The 27,811-nt window shown below is 40.2% G+C and overlaps 1 protein-coding gene across 2 annotated transcripts in view; it reads left to right on the plus strand.

The window, feature by feature from the left end:
- LOC144681994 (glucose-fructose oxidoreductase domain-containing protein 2-like) overlaps nucleotides 1–27,257 on the plus strand; it is a 48,029-nt gene extending 20,772 nt beyond the window's left edge. The window contains exons 1-2 of one of the 2 annotated variants that reach the window (XM_078544201.1): nucleotides 15,784–15,823; nucleotides 24,087–27,257. In XM_078544201.1, the coding sequence (XP_078400327.1) occupies nucleotides 24,143–24,988 (846 nt within the window). In that variant the 5' untranslated portion in view covers nucleotides 15,784–15,823; nucleotides 24,087–24,142 and the 3' untranslated portion in view covers nucleotides 24,989–27,257. Of the gene's footprint in view, nucleotides 1–15,783; nucleotides 15,824–24,086 lie in introns of those variants that run through there. The other variant, XM_078544200.1, reaches the window with a different exon arrangement.
- Nucleotides 27,258–27,811: the final 554 nt, after the last annotated feature.

Raw genomic sequence — 27,811 nt, forward strand, 5'->3', positions numbered from 1 at the left:
TTATATCACTCGACTTTGCCCCTGTCTTAGCTCATCTTCTGCTGAAACACTCATCCATGCCTTTGTTACCTCTGGACTTGATTATTCCAATGCATTCCTGTCTGGTCTCCCACATTCCGCCCTCTGTAAACTTGAGATCATCCAAAACTCTCCTGTCCATGTCTTAACTCACAGCAAGTCCCATTCCCCTACCATCCATGTGCTTGTTGACTTTTATTGGTCCCCAGACAAGCAACATCTTGATTTTAAAATTTACATCCTTGTTTTAAAATCCCTCCATGGCCTTCCTCCTCATCTCTGTAATCTTCCCCAACTCCACAACCTTCCTAGATATCTGTGCTGCTCTAATTCTAGCTTCTTGTGCATCCCCAATGATAATTGCTCCACCATGTGTGGCTGTGCCTTCAGTTGCCAAGGTCCCAAGCTCTGGAATTCCCTGCCCACACCTCTCTGCCTCTCCACTTTGTTTTCCTCTTTAAGACACTTCTTTAAAATATACTACTTTTCCTAGATTTTGGTCATTTGACCTAATATCTCCTTATGAGGCTTGGTGTCATACTTTGTTTTATAATGCTCCTGTGAAGGGCCTTTGAATGTCTCATTACATTAAAGGTGCTATATAAGTTGTTGAATGAATGCAACACCACTAAATAGTTCAGCAAATAATTTCCACAAGTATCATTTTTAAACAAAGCAGTGTGTGTCTGATTTATTTTTGGGGTAATTTTCACTCTACAAGGTCTGTAAATTGTAGATGGTCCAAATAACTATAATAGTGCCTCAGTATTGTGAAGAATGTGGTAAACATTTGTAGAAAACACCAAGATGGTAGAACAGCAGGGTGGTTTTGCTTTAATTAGCACTTTGTGATTAAGCGTATTTATTTCTGAATACAAGCCCTTTCATAACCTGTGGAGGTGTTAAGCCAAGCCAATTTCATGTAACTGCGTGTTTCATGATGCTAATAAAACTGGTTCTTCAGCTATTTCTGAAATCATTGGCTTGCTAAGTACAAAGTTAAAGGTTTGGGAGAGACAGTACAATACTGCAAATGTAAAAAGTAGAAGGCTATGCCAACATTTACAGTAAGCGCTAGCCATACTGGCTAATGATTGAAATGCTTGTGTTTGGATTTCTACCGAATAACATTGTTGAAGGAAAATACTCTTTAGTCTTTGTCAGTGTAGGTTAATACTGAAAGATTTCAGTTTTACTTGTCTGTAGGCTCTGTTTTATGTTAGGCAGTAGTGCCAATTGAAGAACTTATGAAGCAAATTAAATTTCTCCATTTGACCTGCTGAAGGATGGTGTGATCTTGATTGTAGAAAGCAAGTTGTTGGGAGCAAGGGAGATGTGAATAATATGAGGGAAAGATGAGTCATAGACAAAAAAAAAAGTCCTTACAGAAAATGCACTTTGGGCTGGACTTTGCTGTCAGCAGCGAAGCAACATTGTTCACCAATACTCTCCAAGAAAGCTGCCACAAAGATCTTGTGATCATTGTAGCATGATTTTCTCCTTATTCGACATCAAATGGAAGCTGGTGCCAAATAAGACCATAAGACATAGGAGCAGAAATTAGGCCATTCAGCCCATCGAGTCTGCTCCGCCATTCAATCATGGCTGATAAGTTTCTCAACCCCATTCTCCCGCCTTCTCCCCGTAACCTTTGATCCCCATACCAATCAAGAACCTATCTATCTCGGTCTTAAATACACTCAATGACCTGGCATCCACAACCTTCTGTGGCAATGAATTCCATAGATTCACCACTCTCTGGCTAAAGGAGTTTCTCCTCATCTCTGTTCTAAAAGGTCTTCCCTTTACTCTGAGGCTGTGCCCTCGGGTCCTAGTCTCTCCTACTAATGGAAACATCTTCCCCATGTCCACTCTATCCAGGCCTTTCAGTATTCTGTAAGTTTCAATCAGATGCCCCCTCATCCTTCTAAACTCCATTGAGTATAGACCCAGAGTCCTCAAATGTTCCTCATATGTTAAGCCTTTCATTCCTGGGATTGTTCTCGTGAACCTCCTCTGGACCCTCTCCAGAGCCAGAACATCCTTCCTGAGATACGGGGCCCAAAATTGCTCACAATATTCTAAATGTGGTCTGACCAGAGCCTTATATCAAGGGGATCTCTAAGCATCCAGTGACAATTGATATCATCAAGCAAGTTAAGCAACTAATCACATTGAACTGTTCTCAGATAGCAAACCAGAAATCAAAAGAACTGAATCCTTTCACTTTTAATTTTTACAGATAGCGAAGTAAATTATTGGGACGAATGCATGGGATTAAGATAGAAGCTGAAATATCATGAACTTGAGAAAGCATAAAAATATGTAGAACATTTTTTATGATAATGGAGAAATTTGATATTCAACAAATATAAAATTGCTCCTTCAGGACCAGTGAGGCTGCTAAGCAGTAAAAATGAACTTCCGAAGCGATTAAAAACCCAGTTACACCTTATTCAACAAGGTATAACTTTTTTTTCCCAAGAGTTTTGGAGCAAGACTGTTCAATGATTTCTATTTGAGTGCAGTTTGGGGCAGACTTCAGCACTCTTATGGAGAAGCGTTGAATCATTGAATGATAAGAGTTTGGCATTGAACTGCACGTATATGGATTCCAGAAATTGCTGTCAGTTTCAGTGGAGTAAATGTGGACGTTTTTGCTGTCCTTACCAACGCAAGTTCCTGGCCGTTAAATTCAAAGGGCAACAGCGCAGATACTATGTTTATAATTGGGAGAAAATAATAGGATTTCTGAGAATTGAGGTAATGTTCATAGTGATTGGAGTTGGCAAAGATTTGATCAAATTTGTGAATAGTTTCAGCCTTGACACCTTCATAAAATGTGAACAGAGGAGGAGAGTGTTCTGTTCTTTGTAAGTCTTAATCAAATTATTTTTTCCTATTGCCAGTTTGCAGCGTTTAATCATGTAAAAAAAAATGCAAATTCTTTCCTCCTCAAGTAACTGGTCACAAAATCCCAGTGAACAAGCTAGTGTAAACTATGAAATGAACTAGTCAATAATTGTCAGATTCTGAAAAGTTGTTTGTGTTTTGGAGAATGGTGCCCTGAGCCCTGTGTGTTGAATTTTGCCAGATCTTCTCCAGTGCACTCTATTTTTTTTCATAGCTTAGAGGTGATTTGTTTAAGTGTGCAAGCCATAACTTAAAGGGCCAACTGGCATGCAGCTTGCGCAGCAACCTCTGGGTTGCCATGCAGCCGTGGTGCATAGAGGGAGCATTGCTACTCTCCCACCGTCTTTTTAAAAAAAAATCCCCACATGTGGTAACCAATGGTGAGCTGGCTGTTCACTTCACAACCAGCTGGGTTTGTTTGCTCATGGGCCACTGAGGCATGAGCTTTCTACACTGTTTAGGGAAGGAAAGACACTGCTGCTTGTTCTAATAGTGTTAATAATGTGGTTCACCAACCACAGATATACTGCTCTTTGTGTCTTTTGAAACAATTTTTTTTTAGCCACGGCATGTGTAGTGTTTTTCGTTCTAGGACTTTTATGATGAGAGGGCCACTTACAATAAACAGTTGATTTGTATTGACAATTGGCAGGAAGCTGTAGACAGTCATCTTAATACCATATTTATCCTTCCACACTGAAGGCTTTTTTTGCTCCTTAGCTATTGCCGGATGTACATCTGTGAGGAAGGAATATGACATACAAACCAGGTTCTTGTGACCATTAGCTTCAGTTTCCTGTTGGACCCAATTCCTCTCTATAAAGATGGTGGTTTCAATGATATAATCTCAATTCTCAAACACATATTCTCAAATATGGTCTGATCCATTTTTAAACTTGTGTTTAGTAAACTGACGTGGCTAATGAGAGTTCAGTAGAATGACAAAACCACAAGTCCTGTGGTAAGCATTGTCTGTATGTGGCTGTGATTCATTGTTTTTCTAACAATGACTTAGAAAAATGGTGCTATAATAAACCTGAGTTGGACTGCCCAGGAAATGTTTCAAGAGGGTTTCAGTCATGTTTTGTCTGTTAGTCTAGTTGTCAGTAAGATATGTGATTTAATTGAAGAGAAACAGTAATTATAATTGAATAATAGGAAATACCAAGGAATGCATCATTTGGAGCTTAATTTCAGTTGGGCCATATCATAGCCTACAATCTCTCTTTACACTTCTTTCAGTTACAGTTGCGACAAAGTACACAACAAAGATTCCTGTATCGTAGGCCAGAGATGCTCCATTTGGATCTTCAATGTCCGATGCAGAATTTACATTATTTACATAGTATTTCTAAATTAATGTGTCTTTCCAGTCTTTTTTCAATAATGACAACGTATATAGCACCTTTTTAATGTAATAATTCATTCCAAGGCGCTTCATAGGAGCACTATAAAACAAAGTATGACACTGAGCTACATAAGGAGAATTAGGTTAAATGACCAAAAGCTTGGGCAAAGAGGTGAGTATTAAGGGATATCTTAAAGGAGGAAAGGGAGTTGGAGAGGTGTAGGGACAGAATTCCAGAGCTTGGGGCCTAGGCAACTGAAGGCATGGTGGAGCAATTAAAATCGGGGATGGAAAGGAGGCCAGAATTAGAGTGCAGATATCTTGGAGGGTTGTGGGGTTGGGGGAGATTAGAGATAGGGAGGAGTGAGGTCCTGGAAGGATTTGAAAACGAGGGTGATGATTTTTAACTTGAAGCATTGTCGGATCAGGAATTGATGTGGGTGAATGGGACTTGGTGTACACGTAACAGAGTTTTAGATGAGCTCAAGTCTAAGGAGGATTCAGGATGGAAAGTCAGGTGTCTGGAAGCAGGGCTGGCACTACCACTAAGCAAACCATGCAGTCGCCTAGGGCGGCAAGGATTGGGGGAGCAGCAAAAACTGCTGACTTTTTTAAAAATTAGAACTGAAAGCCAGTTGGAAACCCAGGAAGCTGCCCAAAGGTCGGAAGCAGCCATTCCTGCTCTCAGTTTCTGACAGTTGCTGAGAGTGGGAAAAGACTGCAGTGTGGTGATTGGAGGAGCTGCTGCTCATTGACTGTATAAGAAAGATAGAGTGACAGACCCAACTACTTTGTGGAAAATATTCTGACTTTGTGTGGCTTGACTTGGCTGAGCCTGCAGATGGCACCTGCCAGAGAGACTGACAGACAGCACAGTGGCCAAAGCTGGTGCCTAGCTTTTTTTAAATCAATTTTATAACCAATGTCATGCTTGTCTATGCCACTTTTTGTGCAGAATCATGACGGTCATATTGTTAGAAACATGGAAACCCCTTTCAGCCCAGCCTGGCAATGCCTGTAGAAGAAGGGAGAAGACACTGGGAACCCCAACATATGTGCTGTTTCAAACCAACAAGGGGACTGGATGCTATTCTTATACAGAAAATGGAGATGTTCCATCTGAACATTATGAATTATGCAATCATTTCATATCATTATAGAGAGCTCAGCAATTAATGTTAGATGGCACAATTTCCATACTGTGCAGTCTTGAGAAAGTAACATGCTTAAAATTATGAAGAGGTTTGGTTTTTCAGTGTCTTCTATTTTACTCATTGAGGTTTGTGATGTCCAGGGAATTCCCCATTTACACAGATTTGCAGCGTTGCCTATGTCTAGATTTTTTAAAAAATACTGATCGTGAATACACAATATTGGTCAGAGATGTTTGCTGCATGCTGCATATCATGCGACAGGAAGGTAGCATGACCCAGACCTTCCTGTCGCTTGCTATTTCAATGCACCATCCTGCTCTGATGCCCACATGCCTGTCCTTGGTCTGCTGCAATATTCCAGTGTAGGCCAATACAAACTGGAGGAACAGCACCTCATCTTCTAATTGTGCACTTTAAAGCCTTCTGACTTAACATTGAGTTCAACAGCTTCAGACCATGAACTCTCTCCTCTATCTTTACCCCTTTAAATCCTTTTTCAAATTTATTTGTTTTTCATTTTTAAAATCATTTTTCCCCAACCAGCTCTTCTTCTCCCCCCCGCCGGTCATCTGTCACTTGTTTCTATGTTGTTCTTTCAGAGTGCTGACCCTTGTTCTGCCATTAACACACTCTGCATTCTTACCTTTTATGCCACTATCAGCACCCTCTTTAGTCTTCACCACTACCATTAATACTCGCTCCATCTTGTATTCATGACATCTTTGTCAGTCTTTCCATAGCCCCCCCACCTATCGCTGACCTGCTCCACCCCCCTTAAACAGTATAAATTCCATCATATTTCTACTTTGCTTTAGCTCTGAAGAAGAGTTATACATGTTAAGCTCCAATAGTTGTTTAGAAATGAAGACCGAAATCAAGACAGACTCATTCAGAGTTTTATTGTTTGTCATTAAACTCTCCATAGACAGAACTAATCTCAGCTGTTGTCTCTTTTATACAACCAAATGGGTACTTAGTTAAACAACCTAATAATTAGCAATTGAACTTCTTTAACTGTTTCCTTCCCTAACAGATTCCCCTCTTAAAAAGTAACCCTGAGTTTATGTAATCACACAAAAAAAGGTGATAACAAACATCAATATATATTTTCCATTCAATAAATTGACCTTATTCCCTTCAAAAATAAAAAAAAATACACACAAAAGAAGTATTTTTCTTAAAAAGATGCCCCTCTCTGAGGATCTCTAGTAACTTCTTGGAGCTCACTCCTGTTTTGGTGAAACAATCAGATAATTGTAGCTGCTATCAATCCATTTGATCTTGGCAATCTCCTTATTCTCGAGCATCTGTTTCAGGCTTGCAATGTCAATTCACAATTTCTTCTTGTTAACGCACTTTGTGGAGTGAACATTTTCCCAAAGTGACTTGTTATCAATAAGACATCTCAGTTCATAGCACCCTCGCCTTTGAATCAGAGGGTTGTGGGTTCATGTCCCACTCCTGGAAAACCAAGAACTGTGATTGTACTCGAAAGAAGTTGCAATCTGTGACTGTTGGTAACTCGAAAGAGTTTCCCGAATACCCTTCATAGCACCCTCGCCTTTGAATCAGAGGGTTGTGGGTTCATGTCCCACTCCCGGAAACCAAGAACCGTGATTGTACTCGAAAGAGTTGCAATCTGTGACTGTTGATAACTAAGGGTTGTGGGTTCATGTCCGACTCCCGGAAACCAAGAACTGTGATTGTACTTGGAAGAGTTGCAATCTGTGACTGTTGATAACTCGAAAGATTTTCCCGAATACCCGAGGTGTCAGCTGTGGCTCAGTTCATAGCACCCTCGCCTTTGAATCAGAGGGTTGTGGGTTCATGTCCCACTCCCGGAAACCAAGAACTGTGATTGTACTCGAAAGGGTTGCAATCTGTGACTGTTGGTAACTCGAAAGAGTTTCCCGAATACCCGAGGTGTCAGCTGTGGCTCAGTTCATAGCACCCTCGCCTTTGAATCAGAGGGTTGTGGGTTCACGTCCCACTCCCAGAAACCAAGAACTGTGATTGTACTCGAAAGGGTTGCAATCTGTGACTGTTGATAACTCGAAAGAGTTTCCCGAATACCCTTTCCCATTTAAAACTTCAGTCAGTATCTTTGATATAAAGAATGCCATATCTACCGCCTCAACAAGGGTGCAAGTCTCTGCTGCTAATGTACTTTTTACAACTCTTCGTATCTGTTTCGATTCCCATGCCAAAAGGCAACATTTGCCTTTTTTACCCCCACGAGAAATATTATAAATCCTCCCGCACTTGCAAATCCATCACATAGATTTGCATAAGACGCATCACTGAACACAGTTTCATTTTTCTAACATCACCCAAAAATGGAAATTTCAAAACGCACTGCTTCATTTTTAATTTTGTCAATGTTTTGTTTGCATGAATGATTTCTTCAACCTTGGGATCATTCATTTTAGTGCTCAATTCCAAAACATCAAAACTGACATTTGACTGTTTGTTTGCCTAGCTATTTGAGTTGCCCAATTAGACTTCTGAGTTCCAATTTCTGTTTCAGAAGCTGCTGTATCTTTCTGGGATGCCCTGCCATGACTAATTGCAATGAGATTAACGTTTCCTAAATAGGATTGCTGATGTAAAAGGATGTGTACTTAAACACACCAGAAGCCTGACTTCCAATTTTAATCTCCGTTCTGAGCCCATTAACGACAACTGTTTCAAATTTGCTACTACCACTCCACAAAAAAAATCATCTACATGCATCATATAGATGCCTGCAAGTTTACTTCCATGGTGCCAATAAAACACTGCCAGGTCTGCTTCCAACTGAAGGCAGCCCAACTTTTTAACAAAACTGACCTCACTGAGAAATAGCAAACTCTGGAGGCATCATTTAAACTGTATACGCATTTATTTAGCTCCCAGAGAGTCCTTTCTGCGTTTGGTGCCTCTTTTGGTGGACGGAGAAAAGCTTCCCATTGAAGTTGTGTCCCTGCAAAAAAAAAAGTAGCTTTAATATCAATGGACTTACATTCCCAAGTATTTGTAGCTAATAGTGCTAAAAAGATCTTTAGCATAACTTTCCCTTTAGGTGAATCTACTCTTATATCCCGGTCACCCAGTTTTTCTTCAATCCCTCATGCCACTGGCCTGGCTTTAGCTTTATAAGTCCCATCAGGAAGCATCTTTCCCGTGCATATCCATCTATGAGACAGAGCTGGATGTCCCCTTTCTGGCTCCTCTGTGTATACCCCAAATTCTTTCCAACTATGTAGTCCTCGCTGTTTGGCATCCTTTATTAATTTATCTAATTTGATTGAAGCTACTAAGACTTTCGATCACATGGGCTTCCGCTCCTTGTAGCGTTACCAGTTTGTGCCATATTCCTTGACCTAGTTAAGCTATGCCTCTTATCATGCTCCAGACTGTTACTGTTTGATCTCCCTCTCCCATTTATAGATGTTCTTTTAACAGTTCACAATCTCTTCCTAGAGGCATGTTCACTCCCAGACCCACTGTCTGAACTGATACTGCATTTCCGTACCTTCCATTTTTGTACTTCATGTTCCCAATCAATAGGCCTAATCTCCTGTCCTATATCTCGTACATTTAACCAGTTTTTATATTTTCCAGTGGCTTTCCCAGCTCTGCCTACAATCGTCGCATCCCGTCATTGACTGGCCCCTCCTGGCAAGTATGCAACTTTAGTGCCAGCTCTCGGCAGTTGTCCTCTGGGACAAATCGCTTCATCTTCTTCGTCCAAATTACCATCTCCACCTTCTGATACCCTGTCAACTTCAGCTATCTGGTCCTCACAATCATGCAACATATGGGTATGAGAAGTACATGGTTCCTCGTCCATTCCTACACTTTCTGAACCCGCAAATTTGTAGTCTGTGCCAACTAACCTTGATGAGTGTACCCGAATAGTCTGGTTCCCATGTTGTAAAATGACTGTTTTACCATCTTTACCTATAAGCTTTCCCAGGCCTTTCCACTTGTTAAGTCTTTCTCTCTTATAGTATACCATGTCTCCCTGATTGAAAATAGTTTCTGATGGTCGTACATTGTGTCTTAGAGCTTGCTGAATTCCATCTGAAATTTTGGCATTAAGGAACGCTCTTCTACTTACGTGTAGTGCCTTTAAATGCTCAGAAAAGGTAGAGCTAATCATAGTTCCCTCCCAAGCTGGGGGATGATCACTCAGGACTGAAGGAATTTTTGAGTTTCTACCAAAAACCAACTGATATGGACTGTAGCGCCCCCCCCCCACCACCATCTGCAGTGAATTCTTAGCATGGGCTGTCCATGCTGGAGCCGATGTTAATTTACAGCTCAGTCTATCCGCCAATATTTTACATAGCGTCTCATCTATAACTGCATGATTCCTTTCACACACTCCATTACTAAAAGGGCTTTCAGCTGCAGTATTCATAACTATTATATTCATGTTTTTGCACATATCCCAGAACTCAACATTAGCAAACCTCACCCCCATTATTAGTGAGGAATTTCGCTGATGATCCCAATCTGGTCCCTATCCACTTCTCCATTACCTGATTCACAATTATTTTCTTTTCTTTACTGTATATGATTGTCAACTGGCTGAACCTTGTTGCCAAATCTACGGAATGTAAAATAAAAATATTCTTTTCATCCCACACCTTTTAAATCCTTCGCCACAACTTCATTGAAATTCCTCAGTAAAGGTAGACTCACCATTGGCTGTGACGCTGTCCTTCTGTATTTCTTACATATCACATCTATCGCTTTTCTTCTCTATGATTTAGTGTACTCGCCTTCCCTTATTCCTGCGTCCCTTAGCAAAATTTTTAATGTTTGTGAAGGGTGGGCAAACTGCTGATGCAGTTTTAACACACCTTGCTTTTTGTCTTCCAAGTTCCTATTCCCCAATGCTAATAACAGTTCTTTAATTTCCTTAGTAGAAAATGTTAGGTTTTATTAAAGGAATACAATAGTGCCCAGATTGCGTAAATTGTAAATCCACAGGTTTTCCAAATACAGTGGCCTTGTCATTTTCCATGTCCAGCTTCATTTGTGCTTTCTTCATCAATGGTCTGCTCAACAGTATTGGTATTTCACTAGACACTACATCCGTGCTGATGAAATGATTGGCTCCAGCTATCTTAAAGGGAATCACTACCCTTTTTAAAGATTTTAGGGTATTATCATCTCCAAATCTAAAACTGGTGGAACTCTTTCTTTAAACTTGTTCTGGTCCTTGTCATTTAAGGAGTTCAGGTAGCATTTTAACCAGTCTATTCCGCAGACTGAAGACGTGCATCTGCTATCTAGCACCACACAGTTGAAGGACTCTGCCACCAAGACATTCATCACTGGGCTGAAACTTCTTGTAGCTAATACAATGCCCTCTCTTTGGTCAATATCTCACCATCTTCCGAGTCTTGTGTCTCATGTTTAATTTTGAACACATTTATATCGTTTAGGACAGTTCATTGCATAATGATATTTTGAATCGCATCTAAAACACCAATTGACCACACCCTGGGCATTTATGGGGTTCATTGTTTTGTTGTAGATCCCTGATTCTTTTCTCCTGCCATAATTGCCCAAGGTGTTTCTGTCCCCGTTGCTTCTAGTTACAAATCTCCTTTTGTACTGACCTCTACGACCTGTTACTAACGATCTCGCCATCCCGTTAACATTGTATCCTCCGTTTTCTGTCTAACCGCCAAATGGCTCATTTGCACCATGAACGGAAAGTAACGTTTTCTGAGGAATTTTTTTTAAGAGCTTCTGATATTTGTTCTAGCAGTGTGTGTCTTTCTGCAAACTTAACTCCCATTAGAACTAGAAGCCTGTCCATATTCAATACTTTGGCAGAGTCTGGTAACTTGAACACCAACACTGATTGAGGAATTTCTAGATGGAACTTTTGTAATCTTGCAAATAGCCTACTGAATTCCATTATGCAATCTTCTATGGTATTTTCTTCCAACTTTCCAAATTTGTCAAAATCAGACCATGCTTCGTAAGCACTTAATAAATCATCTTTTTGATAGATCTTATCTGTAAAATTTGATAAAGTTTCCAAATCTTCATCTGTGTCCAAATGCCCAGGCTCCAACTCCAAAAATAGTTTGCATCTTATTTTGCTTTCATGTGGTAGCGAAAGTGCCAAAGCCATCCCCTGTTTTTTCTTTGACAAGGACGTAACCCGTGTCCACATGGTTACTCCTTTTTTCAATTGGTCATATGGTTGACGCTCAGAAAACATTGGTGGGTGATCACACTCGACACTCTGCATTTTTATTCAGCCATTTTTTGTCTTTGAGTGACTCGAAACCACTCTGTTCCTAAAGTTAACTCCAAATACAGTCTTTTGTCCAAAGAGAGCTTAGTTTCCAATCTTCTTACTTACAAGCAGGAACCATTCCCGGCTACCACTGTTAAGCCTCCAATGGATGTTTAGAAATGAAAACCGAAACCAAGACAGACTCCTTCAGACAGAATTTTATTGTTTGTCATAAAACTCTCCACAGACAGAACTAGTCTCAGCTGCTATCTCTCTTATACAACCAAATTGATACTTAGTTAAACAACCTAATAATTAGCAATTGAACTTCTTAAACTGTTTCCTTCCCTAACAATGCGGACTCGAAATGTTAACTCTGTTTCTCTCTCCATAGATGCTGCCAAACCTGCTGAGTTTTTCCAGCATTTTCTGTTTTTGTCTCAAGTTTTGAACAAATTTCTGAGCCTTTAGTGCTTTGTGAAAGCATCTATTTTGTACAATGCACAATTGAGGAACTGTAAGTTTGTAAGTTTCCTTTGGAATGTAACAGAAGAACTGATTTGAAATGAAACTTTGTTTTATTATAGTTTTAACTGCTTGTGAAACTGCCTTTTACAATTTATAGAAACTCCTCAAAACTTTCCACAAAATTTATTTTTTTAAGCAATTCTTGGGCTGAATGATTAGTGGCACTGTTCAGCACTGCATCTTTTAAACTCATAAAATCAACTACAAATGTTAATTCTTTTTACGATCGGTCAGAAAAAAGTACTTTGCATGTGTTGTTTTTAGTATAGTTTTTCTACATTTTAAACCTGCAATAATCGGTTAAAGTAATAGATATGATGGGGGAGTCTGTGTATTGTTTTTTACAGCCTGGTTTCATACAATGCAAGTTTTCTACCATAGTTCCTACCTAACCTTGCAACCTTGACATTTGGCTATTTTATCTTGGGTGGTAACTTGTCAGTGAAAATCGTGTTTCATTGGAAATATGTGGGAAGAAGTGCATCTTCCACTTTGAACTGCAGTAGAATGCTTGGCCTTGTGCACAGAAAAAGCTTTAGTTCGTGTGAATGGTTATTGAGTAGAGCCCTTTTGAATGCTTTATTAGACTCGGGCCACTTAAGTGCCCCAATAGGCTCAAGGGTGGGCAGGCTACTTGACACCTTCCTCGCACTAGTTAAAATGGGAGAGAGGTTGGGCCAGATGGGAGTGCTGTGGGAAGGCCACGCGCTGCATTTTACGAGGCCCCCTTCCACCGCCTTCAAACACGCCAGCGGGGAGGGCCATAAAATCCAGCCCTGGATGTCTCCAGCTGTCTCAGTAAAGGTTTTAAATTATTCAAATAGTTTCCCAGAAAAAAGGGAAGGTTTGTGAATTGTAAATAATTCCTTAACTCTCTATATCAGTATGCCATGTTGCCGCGGGGATAGATTGCAGGGAGCTTTTTTTGGTATTGGTGATCTGGGTGATACCTAAATGAAAATATCTGGCTTGAGAACCTGGTAAACAAACCTAAAGTAATTGCAAATCAAAGTGTTTTCTATGTTTATTTTATAATGGGTTTGTCCAACCTTGGTTGGTTAACTCTGCTGCTTGGCACTTTTGACACCTGTGAGCCTATCAGCAGCAAACATGAGAGGAATGACCTATGATTGGAGAAGCAGCTCCTTGCAAAATCTTTTATTAAACTTACCTGTAATTTGAACAGTGAGTCTGTGGACTGGATACATGGCTTGGGAGTGTCAAATAGTGGCTACTGGGCCATGAATTGAACAAACTTGCTTTATAAGGTCAAAGTGAGAAGTGTTGGAAACTAAACAATGGTCTACCTCTCCGAGCTTCTTGGTGGAGGCAGGGGTCTGGATTTTACCAGGCATAGGTGTTTTCATTTGGTATCTGGGTGATTTCTCATAGAAGCAGTTGGTTGAAGTCTGGGTCCAGAGCAAGTTGGAGAAAGCTGAGAGAGAGTTTGTCAGGAACTATAAAGCAGCTGGAACTAGTAACTAAGAGCTATCAAGAACCAGGGGTGTTTCTGAATTGGAGTTTCTAAACAAGAATGCTGCGAGGCCCATGCTTGAGCTGGGGAGTCCACAACCATGAGGTGTTGAAGGAGAGTTGGAGGGTTTGCCTAGCTGGAGACTAGTGGAAGGACTGCAAGAAATCTCATTCCTCAGAGAATAGCAGAAACATTGAGGAGAATTATTGAATTCCTGAAGGCACACCTTCGTTCCACCCCACTACAAGAAAGAATAGGGGAACTCTTGGGTGGAAATAAAAGTAGAACGGGGAGTGTTTTGTTGAGATTTTTGGGTTTAAAGTATAAGTGTTTATGAGTAGTACTTGCTTTGTTTAATTCTTGCACAGTAAAAGTTTTTGTTTAAAACATGAAATCTTGTGGCGTAACCTTCCAGTTAATAACTCGTTAATAACTTAACTAATTACTGGTCTCTGTTGATATCATAACATTCATTTTTCAATTTTGTTCAAATGAAACTGTTGCAATTTATTAGACAATAAGATCATAAGAAATAGGAGCAGGAGTAGGCCATTCAGCCCATTGAACTTGCTCTGCCATTTGATAAGATCATGGCTGATCTGATTGCACCTTAACTCCGCTTTCCTGCCTGTCCCATATAACCCTTGACTCTCTTGTCAATCAAAAATCTGAATATATTCAAGTCTGAGTTAGACAATGATCCAGCTTCCACTGCTCTCCGAGGAAGAGAATTCCAAAGATCAATGATCCTCTGAGAGAAGAAACTCCTCCTCATCCCTGTCTTAAATGGGAGATCCCTTTATTCTTAAACTGTGCCCCCAGTTCTAGATTCCCAGCTGCCAAGACCCCTTGAAATCTTATTTGTTTCAATAAGATTGCCTCTCATTCTTCGAAGCTCCAATGATTATAGACCCAACCTGGTCAATTTTTCCTCATAAGAAAACTGCTTCATCCCAGGAATCAAACTACTGAACTTTCTCTGAACTGCTTCCAATGCAAGTATAACCTTCCTTAAGCAAGGAAACCAAAACTGTACACAGTACTCCAGGTGCAGTCTCACCAATGCCCTGTACAGTTGTAGAAAGACTTCCTTACTTTTATACTCCATCCCCCTTGCAATAAAGGCCAAATTCCATTTGCCTTCCTAATTACTTGCAGTATCTGCATGCAAACTTTTTGTGATTCATGTACAAGGACATCCTGTACTGTACTGCCGCATTCTGCAGTCTCTCTCTGCTTAAATAATATTTTAGGTATGATAGACTCCAGTATTATTTCTCTATGTTCAGAAATAGCACTGTAGAAGTTTTTCTTTAAGTCCCCATTATCATTGCAACAAATGCTTTTGAAGCCAGACTATACATAGTCCTTATGTTTCTCTGCTTTTTGTGTCAATGCATGTCAAAGTATTTACTCACAACATAAGTTGATGACAGAGGGTGGATTTTAGAGCAAAATGAGGCTCATTTTTATCTTTAAATTTTTCAACTCTGTTTATAATGGCAGGTGGGAGGATGACTGATTTTTTTAAAACGCTGCATTGAAGATTGTGGTATGATAATTGCCAAGTGTTTAGACCAATATTTGATTGAAATATCGTATGATAAGGGACCTATAGTGGTGTGCATTGAAAAGCAACTTGTTAATAGAGAACTAAGGATAATGGGTGTTTTGACCTCAGGAGATGGGTGGGGTTCCCAGGATCAGACCGTTGATGTTTACCTGTGACATTCAGGTAAAATGCTTTAATTATGAATTTTGCATCCATAATGTAAAATTCATAATTAATGTGGGACAGTGATGTATATCAAATGTGATTTAATGTTCATAAATGGGTAAAGTGGTATGCAAGGCTTTGAATTCATTCTAATTATAGAATCAATCTGTAGGGAGATGAAGAAGAATTTCAATGTAGTTGCGAAGCAGTCGTCAAAAATACCTACAGCATTTATTGGCAGTTGTTAATATATAGGGAGTGTTGGTTTGTGTTGACAGAATTTTGAAGACCCAGCACTAGGTAACTTGTATTGGCTATATAAATGTTTGAAAGCACTTGAACTATTGTTTCCAAATGACCTTTCTTTTCAACAGAGAGGGTGAAAAGGAAATAAACCAGTGCTTTGGATGGTTACAGAAACAGGGTAAGAAAAATCCTGCTGTATTATGCAAAAAGTCTAGTGTTCAGGTCTCTGCTCAATAAGAGAATGCTTTGGCAAACTTAGTGGAGGTGTGCAATCTATTCCTCACAATTTCTTCAAACATTAAGATTAAAAGATTATTTGTAATTGTACTTAAGTCAGTGCTTCCCAAACTATTTTCCGATATGACTCCATTTTAACACTTGAAAATTAATGTCACCCTAGATGCCAAGAAAAACAAATCCATAATTAAGTAGTATAGTAACATTCAGTGTACAATTATTTAAGTTCCTGAAGCTGCTTCAGAGACCCTCATGTATTTACATAGACACACAGTTATGCCACAGCATGCCTGATCAGAACTGCCCACCCAATCAAAAGATCCATTGCCAGGAGTTTGACTTAGAACCATAGAAAAGTTACAGCACAGAAGGAGGCCATTCAGCCTACCTTGTCCATGTCAGCCCGAGGACACCCAAGTGCCTTTTCTAATCCCACCTTCCTGCACCCGGCTCATAGCCCTGCAGCTTACAGCACTTTAGGTGCAAATCCAGGTACTTTTTAAAAGAGTTTAACGTTTCTGCCTCTACCACCAACTTGGGCAGCGAATTCCAGACACCCACTACCCTCTGCGTAAAAAAGTTCTTCCTCATTTCCCCCTACACCTTCTGCCACTTATCTTGAATCTATGTCCCCTGGTTCTAGAATTCTCCACCAAGGGAAACAATTTTATCCTGTATTTGATTACTTCCTACTCCCTGGACAATACAAGTGGGTGGGAGATTAACATGATTTTATTACTTGCGACCCCATTTGCCGTTTCTAGAACCCCACTGGTGCCACGACCCATAGTTTGGGAACCAATGACCTGAGCATATAATTAATCTCACAATGCTTACATTCACACCTGGCATTGATGATTGGGAAATTGAATGCATTAGTATTCTGAGCTCAGTATTCAAATTGCTCAAACCTCAGAATCCATGTTAGAATTTGCCACTTTTTACACATCAAATTACATCGAGTGTACAGCACACAAATAAGCCACTGGATCTACCTGGTATTAATGCTCCAAAAAAGTCTCCTTACAGCCTACTTCATCTATCGGCATATCCTTCCACAGTATTTCTTTTTCCTTCACGCTTGGGAAGCTCCCCCTTAAATGCACCTTTTATTTGCCTCAGCTACTCCTTGTGGTAATGCATTCCATATTCTTACCACCCTCTGGATAAAGGAATTTCTCTTGAATTCCCCGTTAGATTTACTAGTGATTGTCTTATATTTATGATCTTGAGTTTTGGATTTCCCACAAATGGGAACATATTTCCCCTTATCAAACCCCTTCATTTTCTTATAGACCTCTTATAGGTCACCCGTTTTAATGTATCTATACTCCTGGAATCTTTTGTTCATTAATCCCATTCAAACTGTTTCCATCCAAGCATTGTGAGGCCTCCTATTTCTTCCCACCAAAATGCCCCATAACCTCACACATCTATATTAAAATTCATTTGCAAATTAAATGCCCTTTCTGCAAATTTATCTTGTCTTTTGTTGTATTCTTGCTTTGTATCAACTACACCCCTGCCAAATTTGATGTTGACCACAAATTTTGAAATTATGCTTCAAATTCCGGAGTCTAGATCATTAATGTAAGTTGAACAACAATGGTTCTAGCACTGATCCCTAGGAACAATACTTTCTACTTTTTGCCAGTCAAAGTAGTCGCACTGAACCCCAACTGTGTTTTATGCTTTGTAGCCAGCTTCCTATTCATTCTTCTATTTGTTCCCTGACTGTACATGCACTGATATTAGTCCTGAATCTACTATACAGTATCCTATCAAAGGCGTTTTGAAAATCCAAATATACTGAACTGGATTTTGTGGTTAATGGTGATGTGACGGCACTTGCTGCTGACCTCAAAGAAAGTTGTCCTCAAAGATCTAGCAGTCTTTGTGGAGTGGATTTCACCTTTCCTAATCATTTATTTCCGGTGTTAACTATAGGGGATCTCTGGGGTCCAGCAACAGTGATGTTGTCAAACCAGCTAAGCAATCAATCGTATTGAAGAATTCTCAGAAACAAGCCAGAGAGTGAAAAGTAATGATTAAAGCAATTCTTTAGTCATTTTAGAGACAGCAAATTAAAGATTGGGACATACATGAGATTAATGTAGAAGCTGAAATATCATAAACTTTAAAAATAGCTTTTAAAAATCGATGGATTTCTTTTTACTCATTTCTCGAAATGTGACATTTCACAAATATAAAATTAGTTTTTCAGGGCCAGAGAAATTGTTTAGCAATTTTGAACTTGGTATGCCATTAAAAACCCAGTTATACCTCATTGAACAGGGCACATTTTTGAGGGTTTTTAAGTGAGACCAGCAGCCTAAACTTGAAAGTTCAAGTCAATTCAAGTGATTTCCATCTGTGGAGACTTCAACAGCGCACCCTGTGGAAGAATGGAGAACTTCTGCATTTAACTGATCATATGTGGACTTTAGAAGTTGTCATGATGGTGAATGCAGGCAGTTTTGCTGTCATTATGATTGCAAAATTCTGGCCATTACTGCTGTGTAGTTCCTGGGGCTTGTTCCATCTCTCTTTTTAATTATAAGAATGACAGTAGCTTTCTGCCAGTCCTCTGGTACTATTCCCTGCTCTGATTTGTTATATATTTATTTAGCGGTGCCATAGCTATCTTTTCCCTAACTTCTTTTAATATCTACAAATGCAATTCATCCCGACTAGGATTTTTTATGCTCTCTAGGTTTGATTAGTGTATCGATTATCTCCTCCTTTTCTATCATAAATTTTTACCTTTTTTGATTTCTTCTTATAATGTTATGCCTGCCTTGGGCTGGATTTTGTGGAGCCAACGAGTGTCTTGCCCACCACTTGGAGAACTGGCGGAGAGCCCGAGTCAGTCCGTGGGGGAGGTCTGACGCAATCAAGTGCCCTTCAGGAACTTAAATAACCACCATGGGACCTCCCCCATGATGGGGAGGGTCCCTAGCAATGGAAGCCATTTCCCCCCCACCCCCCTTGCCACCTTTTGCTGAGAGTTGATGGCCAAGCAGGGGCTGGCAGCTATTCACCACTACCAGCACCAGTGGGAACAGTGGTAATTGGTGGCAATGCACCCACCAAGGATGTCATGGGACCCCAGACCAAAAGTGAGTGAAGGTGGGGTGCGGGTCATGAGAGAGGAGGGGGTCAGAGGCAAGCACATGGAGTGGCTTTCTGTGAACCCTCCCCTTCCTGATGCTGGGTCCCTCTCAATTGGGCACAGAGTCCCTAATAATGAGGGACCCTACCACCCCCACCCCCGCCCCGGGAGGTGGCTAGCAGGATCCCTGAGATGCCACTAAATTGTGATGGCCTTGGGGTTAATGGCTCATTAATGAGCCTAACTGACATAATATTGCCAGCAGCCAGGAATCCCACATTAACCCCTTCCATCCTCTGACTTACTTGGAGGAGGTTTTCCGACTGCTGGAAGACCGATGCAGGGCCTCTCCCGTGATCAAGTGGGCGCGGCAACCATGGTACTCGCCACGACTGGCTGCATTAAATCCAGCCCCTTGTTGGTTTCCCTTCATAAATACTGAGGCAAAGTAGCTATTCAATATTTCTGATATTCACTATTATTACCTGTGAGTATATCTTCTGCATCCTTTCTTGGCCTTTTCCTTATCACAGAATCTCATTGGCCCATCGAGTCTGCACCAACACGTGAGAAACACCTGACCTACCTATCTAATCCCATTTACCAGCACTTGGCCCATAGCCTTGAATGTTATGACGTGCCAAGTGCTCGTCCAGGCACTTTTAAAGGATGTGAGACAACCCGCCTCCACCACCCTCCCAGGCAGTGCATTCCAGACTGTCACCACCCTTTGGGTAAAAAGGTTTTTCCTTACATTCCCCCTAAACCTCCTACCCCTCACCTTGAATTTATGCCCCCTCATGACTGACCCTTCAACTAAGGGGAACAGCTGTTCCCTCTCCACCCTGTCCATGCCCCTCATAATCTTGTACACCTCGATCAGGTCGCCCCTCAGTCTTCTCTGCTCCAACGAAAACAACCCAAGTCTATCCAATCTCTCTTCATAACTTAAATGTTTCAACCCAGGCAACATCCTGGTGAATCTCCTCTGCACCCCCTCCAGTGCAATCACATCCTTCCTGTAATGTGGCAACCAGAACTGCACACAGTACTCCCGCTGTGGCCTCATCAAGGTTCTATACATCTCCAACATGACCTCCCTACTTTTGTAATCTATGCCTCGATTGATAAAGGCAAGTGTCCCATATCCCTTTTTCACCACCCCGCTAATATGCCCCTCCGCCATCAGAGATCTATGGACACACGCGCCAAAGTCCGTTTGTTCCTCAGAACTTCCTAGTGTCATGCTGTTCATTGAATACTTCCTTGTCAAATTACTCCTTCCAAAGTGTATCACCTCACACTTTTCAGGGTTAAATTCCATCTGCCACTTATCTGCCCATTTGACCATCCCGTCTATATCTTCCTGTAGCCCAAGACACTCAACCTCACTGTTAGCCACCCGGCCAATCTTTGTGTCATCCGCAAACTTAATAATCCTACCTCCCACATAGTCAGCTATGTCGTTTATATAAATGACGAATAATAGGGGACCCAGCACAGATCCCTGTGGTACGCCACAGGACACTGTCTTCCAGTCACTAAAGCAGCCTTCTGTCATCACCCTCTGTCTCCTACAACTAAGCCAATTTTGAATCCACCTTATCAAATTACCCTGTATCCCATGTGCATTTGCCCTCTTTATAAGTCTCCCATGTGGGACCTTGTCAAAGGCTTTGCTGAAATCCATATAAACTACATCAACTGCACTACCCTCATCTACACACCTGGTCATCTCCTCAAAAAATTCAATCAAATTTGTTAGGCTTGACCTCCCCCTGACAAAGCCATGCTGACTATCCTTGATCAAACCTTGCCTCTCCAAGTGGAGATAGATTATCTCCTTCAGAATTTTCTCCAATAGTTTCCCTACCACTGACGTGAGACTAACTGGCCTGTAGTTCCCTGGCTTATCTCTACAACTCTTCTTAAATAGCGGAACCACATTAGTTGTTCTCCAGTTCTCTGGCACCTCCCCCGTGGCCAGAGAGAAATTAAAAATTTGGGTCAGAGCCCCTGCGATCTCCTCCCTTGCCTCCCTCAGCAGTCTGGGACACAAATCATCCGGATCTGGAGATTTGTCCACTTTTAAGCCTGCCAACACCTCCAATACCTTGTCACTCCCTATATCAATTTGCTCAAGAACCTCGCAGTCTCTCTCCTCAAGTTCAATACCTTCATCCTCATTCTCTGGGTGACGACGGATGTGAAGTATTCGTTCAACATTCTACCGATGTTCTCTGGCTCCACCCATAGATTGCCCCCTTGGTCCCTAATGGGCCCTACTCTTTCCCTGGTTATCCTCTTCCCATTGATATACTTGTAGAATATCTTGGAATTTTCTCTACTTTTACCAGCCAGAGCTTTCTCATATCCCCTCTTTGCTTTCCTAATTGCTTTCTTAAGCTCCACCCTGCACTGTCTGTACTCCACTAATGCCTTCGCTGATTTGCTTCACGGATGTGAAGTATTCGTTCAACATTCTACCGATGTCCTCTGGCTCCACCCATAGATTGCCCCCTTGGTCCCTAATGGGCCCTACTCTTTCCCTGGTTATCCTCTTCCCATTGATATACTTGTAGAATATCTTGGGATTTTCTCTACTTTTACCAGCCAGAGCTTTCTCATATCCCCTCTTTGCTCTCCTAATTGCTTTCTTAAGCTCCACCCTGCACTGTCTGTACTCCACTAATGCCTTCGCTGATTTGCTTCCCTTGTACCTGCTAAAAGCCTCCCTTTTAGTTCTCATCGTATCCTGTATTATGCTAATTGTTTTGTTACTTATGTTACTGTAAAATACCTTACTAATTATTTTTATATTCCTCTACTTAATTTTGTAATTTTTTACTTTTCTAATTTTTTTTCTAACTTCTTTCCTAACCCTTTCACATTCCCTTTTACTATCCTTTCCTGCATTGTCTATGTACAGCACTTAATGTATGCCTTTTTCTTCAATTTCAATTTGAACCTCATCTCCATTCATCATTAATGGCTAGTTTCTTCTTGTTTTTTAGCAGAATACATTTTTCCTGAACTCCATTTTGAATATTTCCCACTGCTGTTCTATTTTTAAGTCTAGCTCTGGCTTTTTCTGAGCTACAAGTCCCTTAAGGGTATTTTTTGATGACACATGAAGGAATCACACTTCACGCACATTCAACTCTACGCCTCGAAACTACAGAATGCATAACCAATGGGTAATTTACAATACTACTATTGATTGACTTGGATGAAAATAATTTACTTACGGTCTCCTCTACATCGGAGAGACCAAACGCAGACTGGGTGACCGCTTTGCGGAACACCTTTGGTCTGTCCGCAAGCATGACCCAGACCTCCCTGTCGCTTGTCATTTCAACACACCACCCTGCTCCCATGCCCACATGTCCGTCCTTGGCCTGCAGCAATGTTCCAGTGAAGCTCAACGCAAACTGGAGGAACTTCCGATTAGGTACTTTACAGCCTTCCGGACTTAACATTGAGTTCAACAACTTCAGATCATGAACTCTCTCCTCCATCCCCACCCCTTTCCAATCACATTTTTTCTAATAAATATTATATTTTTTAATATATATTTATTTTCCCACCTATTTATTATTTTTAAATTTATTTCCATCCATTGTTTTATCTCCACCTTTTAGCCTATTTTGATCCCTTCCCCCCACCCCACCCCCACTAAGGCCATCTGTTTCTTGCTGATCCTGCTTTCTACCCTTAATGTCACCATTAGCACACCCTTTAGCTAATATCACCACCATCAACACCCCTTTGTCCTTTTGTCTATGACATCTTTGGCAATCTCTCCTTTGCCCCCACTGGCCCTCTATCCAGCTCTACCTGTCCCACCCCCCCTTAAACAGTTTATATTTCACCTCATTTCTGTTTCTCGTCAGTTCTGATGAAGAGTCACACGGATTTGAAACGTTAATTGTCTTCCTCTCCACAGATGCTGTCAGACCTGCTGAGTTTTTCCGGCTATTTTTGTTACTGTTTCAGATTTCAAGCATCTGCAGTATTTTGCTTTTATCTTTTTACTTATAATCATGTTGTTTTTCATGTTTTCAGCTCCTTGTGTTACCTTCTCAAGGCTGCCAGTCCATACTTTAAGCCTTCTAATAATTTCCCTCAGGATTTGGAGCCTAATAAATGTGCAGGTATTGTGTGTCTAGATGAAGTCCACTCTAGTACTTTAGTTAAAAACGCATAAAATTCTCTTGTGCTGCTTCTGCTATTCCTTATTTTGTTGGTTAGCAATTGACAAAAATTTGGAGTTGCGACAAGCAGCAACTGGCATTGAGTTGCTGATCTCAGCTAAGTTGCTGCTTAAGGTTAATGAAGAAAGGGGGTTTGATTTCTATATATGTGCCCTGTACCAGCCCTGTGTACTTGGAAACCAATTATGAAAGTAGTTTCTTACTTATTTGGGAAAAATTGCCTTGTAAGTGTTTCGAGTTATTCTGAGGCATACTGTGCTTTCAATGTGTGTAGTAGCTATAAAAAATGTAATCACATACTAAATATTAAAAATTCTTGCTTTATTGCAAGATTGCCTGCTGTTTGTAGGGCCATTAACTTGAATCTAGTGGGCTAAAGTGTGTATTTGCAATGTATAGCAATCTATTTGCATAGAATGTATTAAGGGTGTTTGGAAAAATGATTAGGTAACTGAGCAAAATGGAATGAGGTACCACTCCAAATTATTTCAGGTGGAAAGGAAAAAATGAGCCTTTGTTTTCAAGCCTGTCTGATTTTTTTTTTGTTGGGAGTTGGGAGGAGAACTTATGTCAGCAAGTTGTATTGATAATTTACCGGAACCTTAAAAGACTAAATAGTGATGTATCTCTGAGTTCCATTAGTTTTATTTGTTTCTGTGTGATCTGTATACTTTTTGACTACACATGGATAAAAAAATACATCAATTGTGATACCTGTGTTGGAGTTATATGTATCATTTCATGTTTCCAATCATTGTTATTGTAGTTGTTTAGGAACTTTGATAGTGCAATGCAATTTGCAGTATTTATGATAACTCAATGTAAGTGTTTAATTTTACATGATTTTCTATTTTTTTTCTTCCTTGTCCAAATAAAAGGTATTGGAAAGAATGTGATCTGTGAGAAAGCAGCTACTTCAGGGGATGCCTTCAAAATGGTGAAAGCAGCTCGTTACTATCCTAAACTCATGAGTATTGTTGATAATGTGCTTCGCTTCCTGCCAGCATTTGTCAAGATGAAGCAGCTAATTGAAGAAGGCTACGTTGGTAATATCATGATCTGTGACGTGCGTGTATATTGGGGCAGCCTTCTCAGCAGCAAATATAACTGGATCTGTGATGAACTGATGGGTGGGGGTGGACTTCACACAATGGGCACCTATATAGTAGACCTCCTGACTCACTTGACAAATAAGAGGGCTGAGAAGGTCCACGGCCTCCTGAAAACCTTTGTGAAACAAAATGACAATATTCATGGAATACGACACGTCACTAGTGATGATTTCTGCTTCTTCCAGATGTTAATGAATGGTGGCGTGTGTAGCACCGTTACACTCAACTTTAACATGCCTGGCCCATTTATCCACGAAGTCATGGTTGTGGGATCTGCGGGACGTTTGGTTGCTCGAGGAACAGACTTGTACGGACAAAAAAACACTTTCTTCAAGGAGGAGCTGCTACTTGCTGATACCATGTCGATAAATACACCTGGGCTGCTAGAGAAAGCATTCAGTGATATTCCCCTTATGTATTTAAAAGGCATTGTTTACATGGTGGAAGCCTTGAGCAAGTCCTTTAAAGATCAAGAGGATCGGCGCACCTGGGCCCACAAACCAGTTTCAATGGCTGCTTCCTTTGAAGATGGCCTTTATATGCAAAGTGTTGTGGATGCTATTAAGAGATCAAGCAGGTCCGGGGAATGGGAGGTTATTGCTATGATAACAGAAGAACCAGATTCCAATCAGAACCTATGCGATGCCTTGCAACGTAATAACCTGTAGTAAACAGTAGACACATTTCACCAAAAACAAAACCTAATATCAATTCAACTAAGATCATATTTAAGGTACCAAAACAATTTCAGGTTAGCTTTTGTAAGAACGTTAAGGGTATTGGTGTTGTTTATAGTTCAGTAGTTTCAAAGTACACAGTTACACCTGCTCTAGTATAAAAATACATGAAACCATCCTATTCCATTATGGAGTTCCAAAAATCCTAAATTTTGATCGTTGTCTTCTGTTGACTATTTCAGCAAGCTGTCATTTAACTGTACTTGATATACAAAGTATAAGAACTACACCCAGGCATTGAAATGATGCATGCTCAGTCATTCCTAAAGCCATCCTGGAGATGAAGCTGATGCATTCAGAATTGCAAAATCAAAGCCTACAGGCGGAAAAACACAGAAACTTCAGTAAGGGTCACAATGATAAGACAGCATTGAAAATTGTGGCTGGCTGTAAATTGTGCATTTTCCTGTTTTGCATTGCTAATTGTCTGTAGACCTGTTCATTCAAAATCCCAAAAGAAACCAAGCATCGATCCTAAACACTTTCCCTCTTCCCAGGTTAGATTGCATATTTCATGTGGAGGTAAATCTAGCTTTCTCTGTGGCTTGGAAGTGAATACTGATTCTGATCCTGGCAAGGGTGATGTCGTGGGTGTAGTTCTTTCTGTAGAACCCAACGTGATCACTAAGGGTGTCCATTACCTTTTTTTTGGAGGGAGGATCAGGTGAGTAGAACAAATCACCTTATTCAGTTGGGAATCAGAAATCGCAAGCAGTTTTGTGTAAGTTCTGGTGTCTTTAAGCATTTTGAATTAATCAGATTTGCTTAAATTTTGGTAAAGTAGAACTCAGTGATGACATGAAGTATGTAGAATGAAGGTATCTAATCATCTGTAGTGCCTTATGTGGGCCAGACTCTACATCCTAATAGCCTTTATGTACATAGAAGCTAAATGTACGAACATACTAACCTGATCAATTGCCAGACATAATTTTTGACTACTATTATTAGTGACCATTTCAAGGCATGCAATTATTCTTTAGTATTTAAGCAATTAAAATATTTTTTTCCTTCAATACAATGTTTACAAACTGGCAGTTCTGTTCAAAAAAGGTTTATTTCATAAAGCTGGCTATTGATAGGACTATGGGAAAAACAAATGCTGAGCACTAGTCTAGCCCATAAGAATACATCTTTTCCGCATGTGAAAGAAAAATGCTCTGGTTTATGAAAGACTCTTTAGAATGGGGGGTGGGAAAGGGGAGGGGAGGGATGAGGTGGGGAAGGGATTCTACTTCATTAAGGATTTCAAAATGTATATCCTGTATTTGAATAGCATTGCAAAAATGGCTGGAATATTTTTGTAATGTGCTGCATTTGTTTTCCACTTTGGTATTTCATATTGTCAATATTCAATTTCTGTAGTAACCATAAAACATGTTTTATGGACCTGAAGGTCTTAATTTTTAAATACTTCCAGGTTGTGCATTTTTGTCATAGTTTTAAAAAAAAAGTCTAAATTTACTTTTTTCAAATTTGTATATGTTGACTCCAAAGAGATATTTATTACAGTCTTAAGTGTTTTTATTAAAATGTGTTTGCTTAATAAGACTGTTCAAGATGGGGAGTGAATTGTGCTTGAATTGTGTTAAAATTGTGTTCAAATATACAGCTAGGCTGTTTCACTGAAATAGTTGAACTGTACAGAGAATTGGTTAACTATAGATATTTATTTTTCGTTAAATTCAGATATATGGGTTATTTATATTGAGGTTTGTTTTCCATTGATAGGGGTTCAAACATTAAACTTGATAGATTTCCTGTGTAAAATGCTTAAAATAAAAATGTTATTTAAGACTATTTTTGTTGTTAAAGTATTACTATCCTAGTAATATATAGAGCTTTGGGAAATAGCTCTGTGTTCATATGTCACATAATTGCTTGTATAGATTTGCTATACAAAATACAAATTGATATTTTAATAATGCAATTAAATCTTATTTATGGACACAAACCTATTAATTCTTAGTGGGTGGTTTTTAAGCAGTACAAATAAAGCGTGAAACACAACACTGAAAACGATGTCTGTCTTTGTTTTGAATACTGTCCTGTTCTGCATCCAGGAAATGCAGATTTTGCTGTTTTAGGGGAATATGCCTGTTACGTGTTCTGTCTTTGAGTTCTAGCACATTGTTAAAAGTTTCTGAACCAGTAAACTACCTGCTGTGGGTCAGAAATAAAAATGTTTTTTTAAAACTGACTTTTTGGTCTGCTGTGATTTTTTTAAAAAAAGACTACTGAATAAACTGTCCAAGTGTTTTACATGCAGCTCACTTCCACAGCATGGTGTGTAGCTTATTTAGTGTGCTTCTATCAAGGGGCTTTGATAAATCATTCTTTCAAGAGATTGTTTTCAACCATCACCTAACCTTCCTTCCATCATAAGGTCAAATGTGGGGATGTTTGCTGATGTTTGTACATTGTTCCGCATCATTCGCGAATCCTCGGATACTGAAGCAGTCCATGTCTAAATGCAGCATGACCTGGACAATATGCAGGTTTGGGCTGACAATTGGCAAGTAACATTCGTGCCACAAGTGCCAGGCAATGACCATCTCCAACAAGAGAGAATTTAACCATCGCCGCTTGGCATTCAACGGCATTACCATTGCTGAATCCCCCACTATCAACTTCCTAGGAGTTATCATTGATCAGAAACTGAACTGGGCTAGCCATATAAATACTGTGGTTACAAGAGCAGGTCAGAGGCTAGGAATCCTATGGTGAGTAATTCACTTTCTGACTCCCCAAAGC

This window comes from Cetorhinus maximus, chromosome 6, assembly GCF_964194155.1.
Source record: "Cetorhinus maximus chromosome 6, sCetMax3.hap1.1, whole genome shotgun sequence".
In the NCBI taxonomy this organism is placed as follows: domain Eukaryota; kingdom Metazoa; phylum Chordata; class Chondrichthyes; order Lamniformes; family Cetorhinidae; genus Cetorhinus; species Cetorhinus maximus.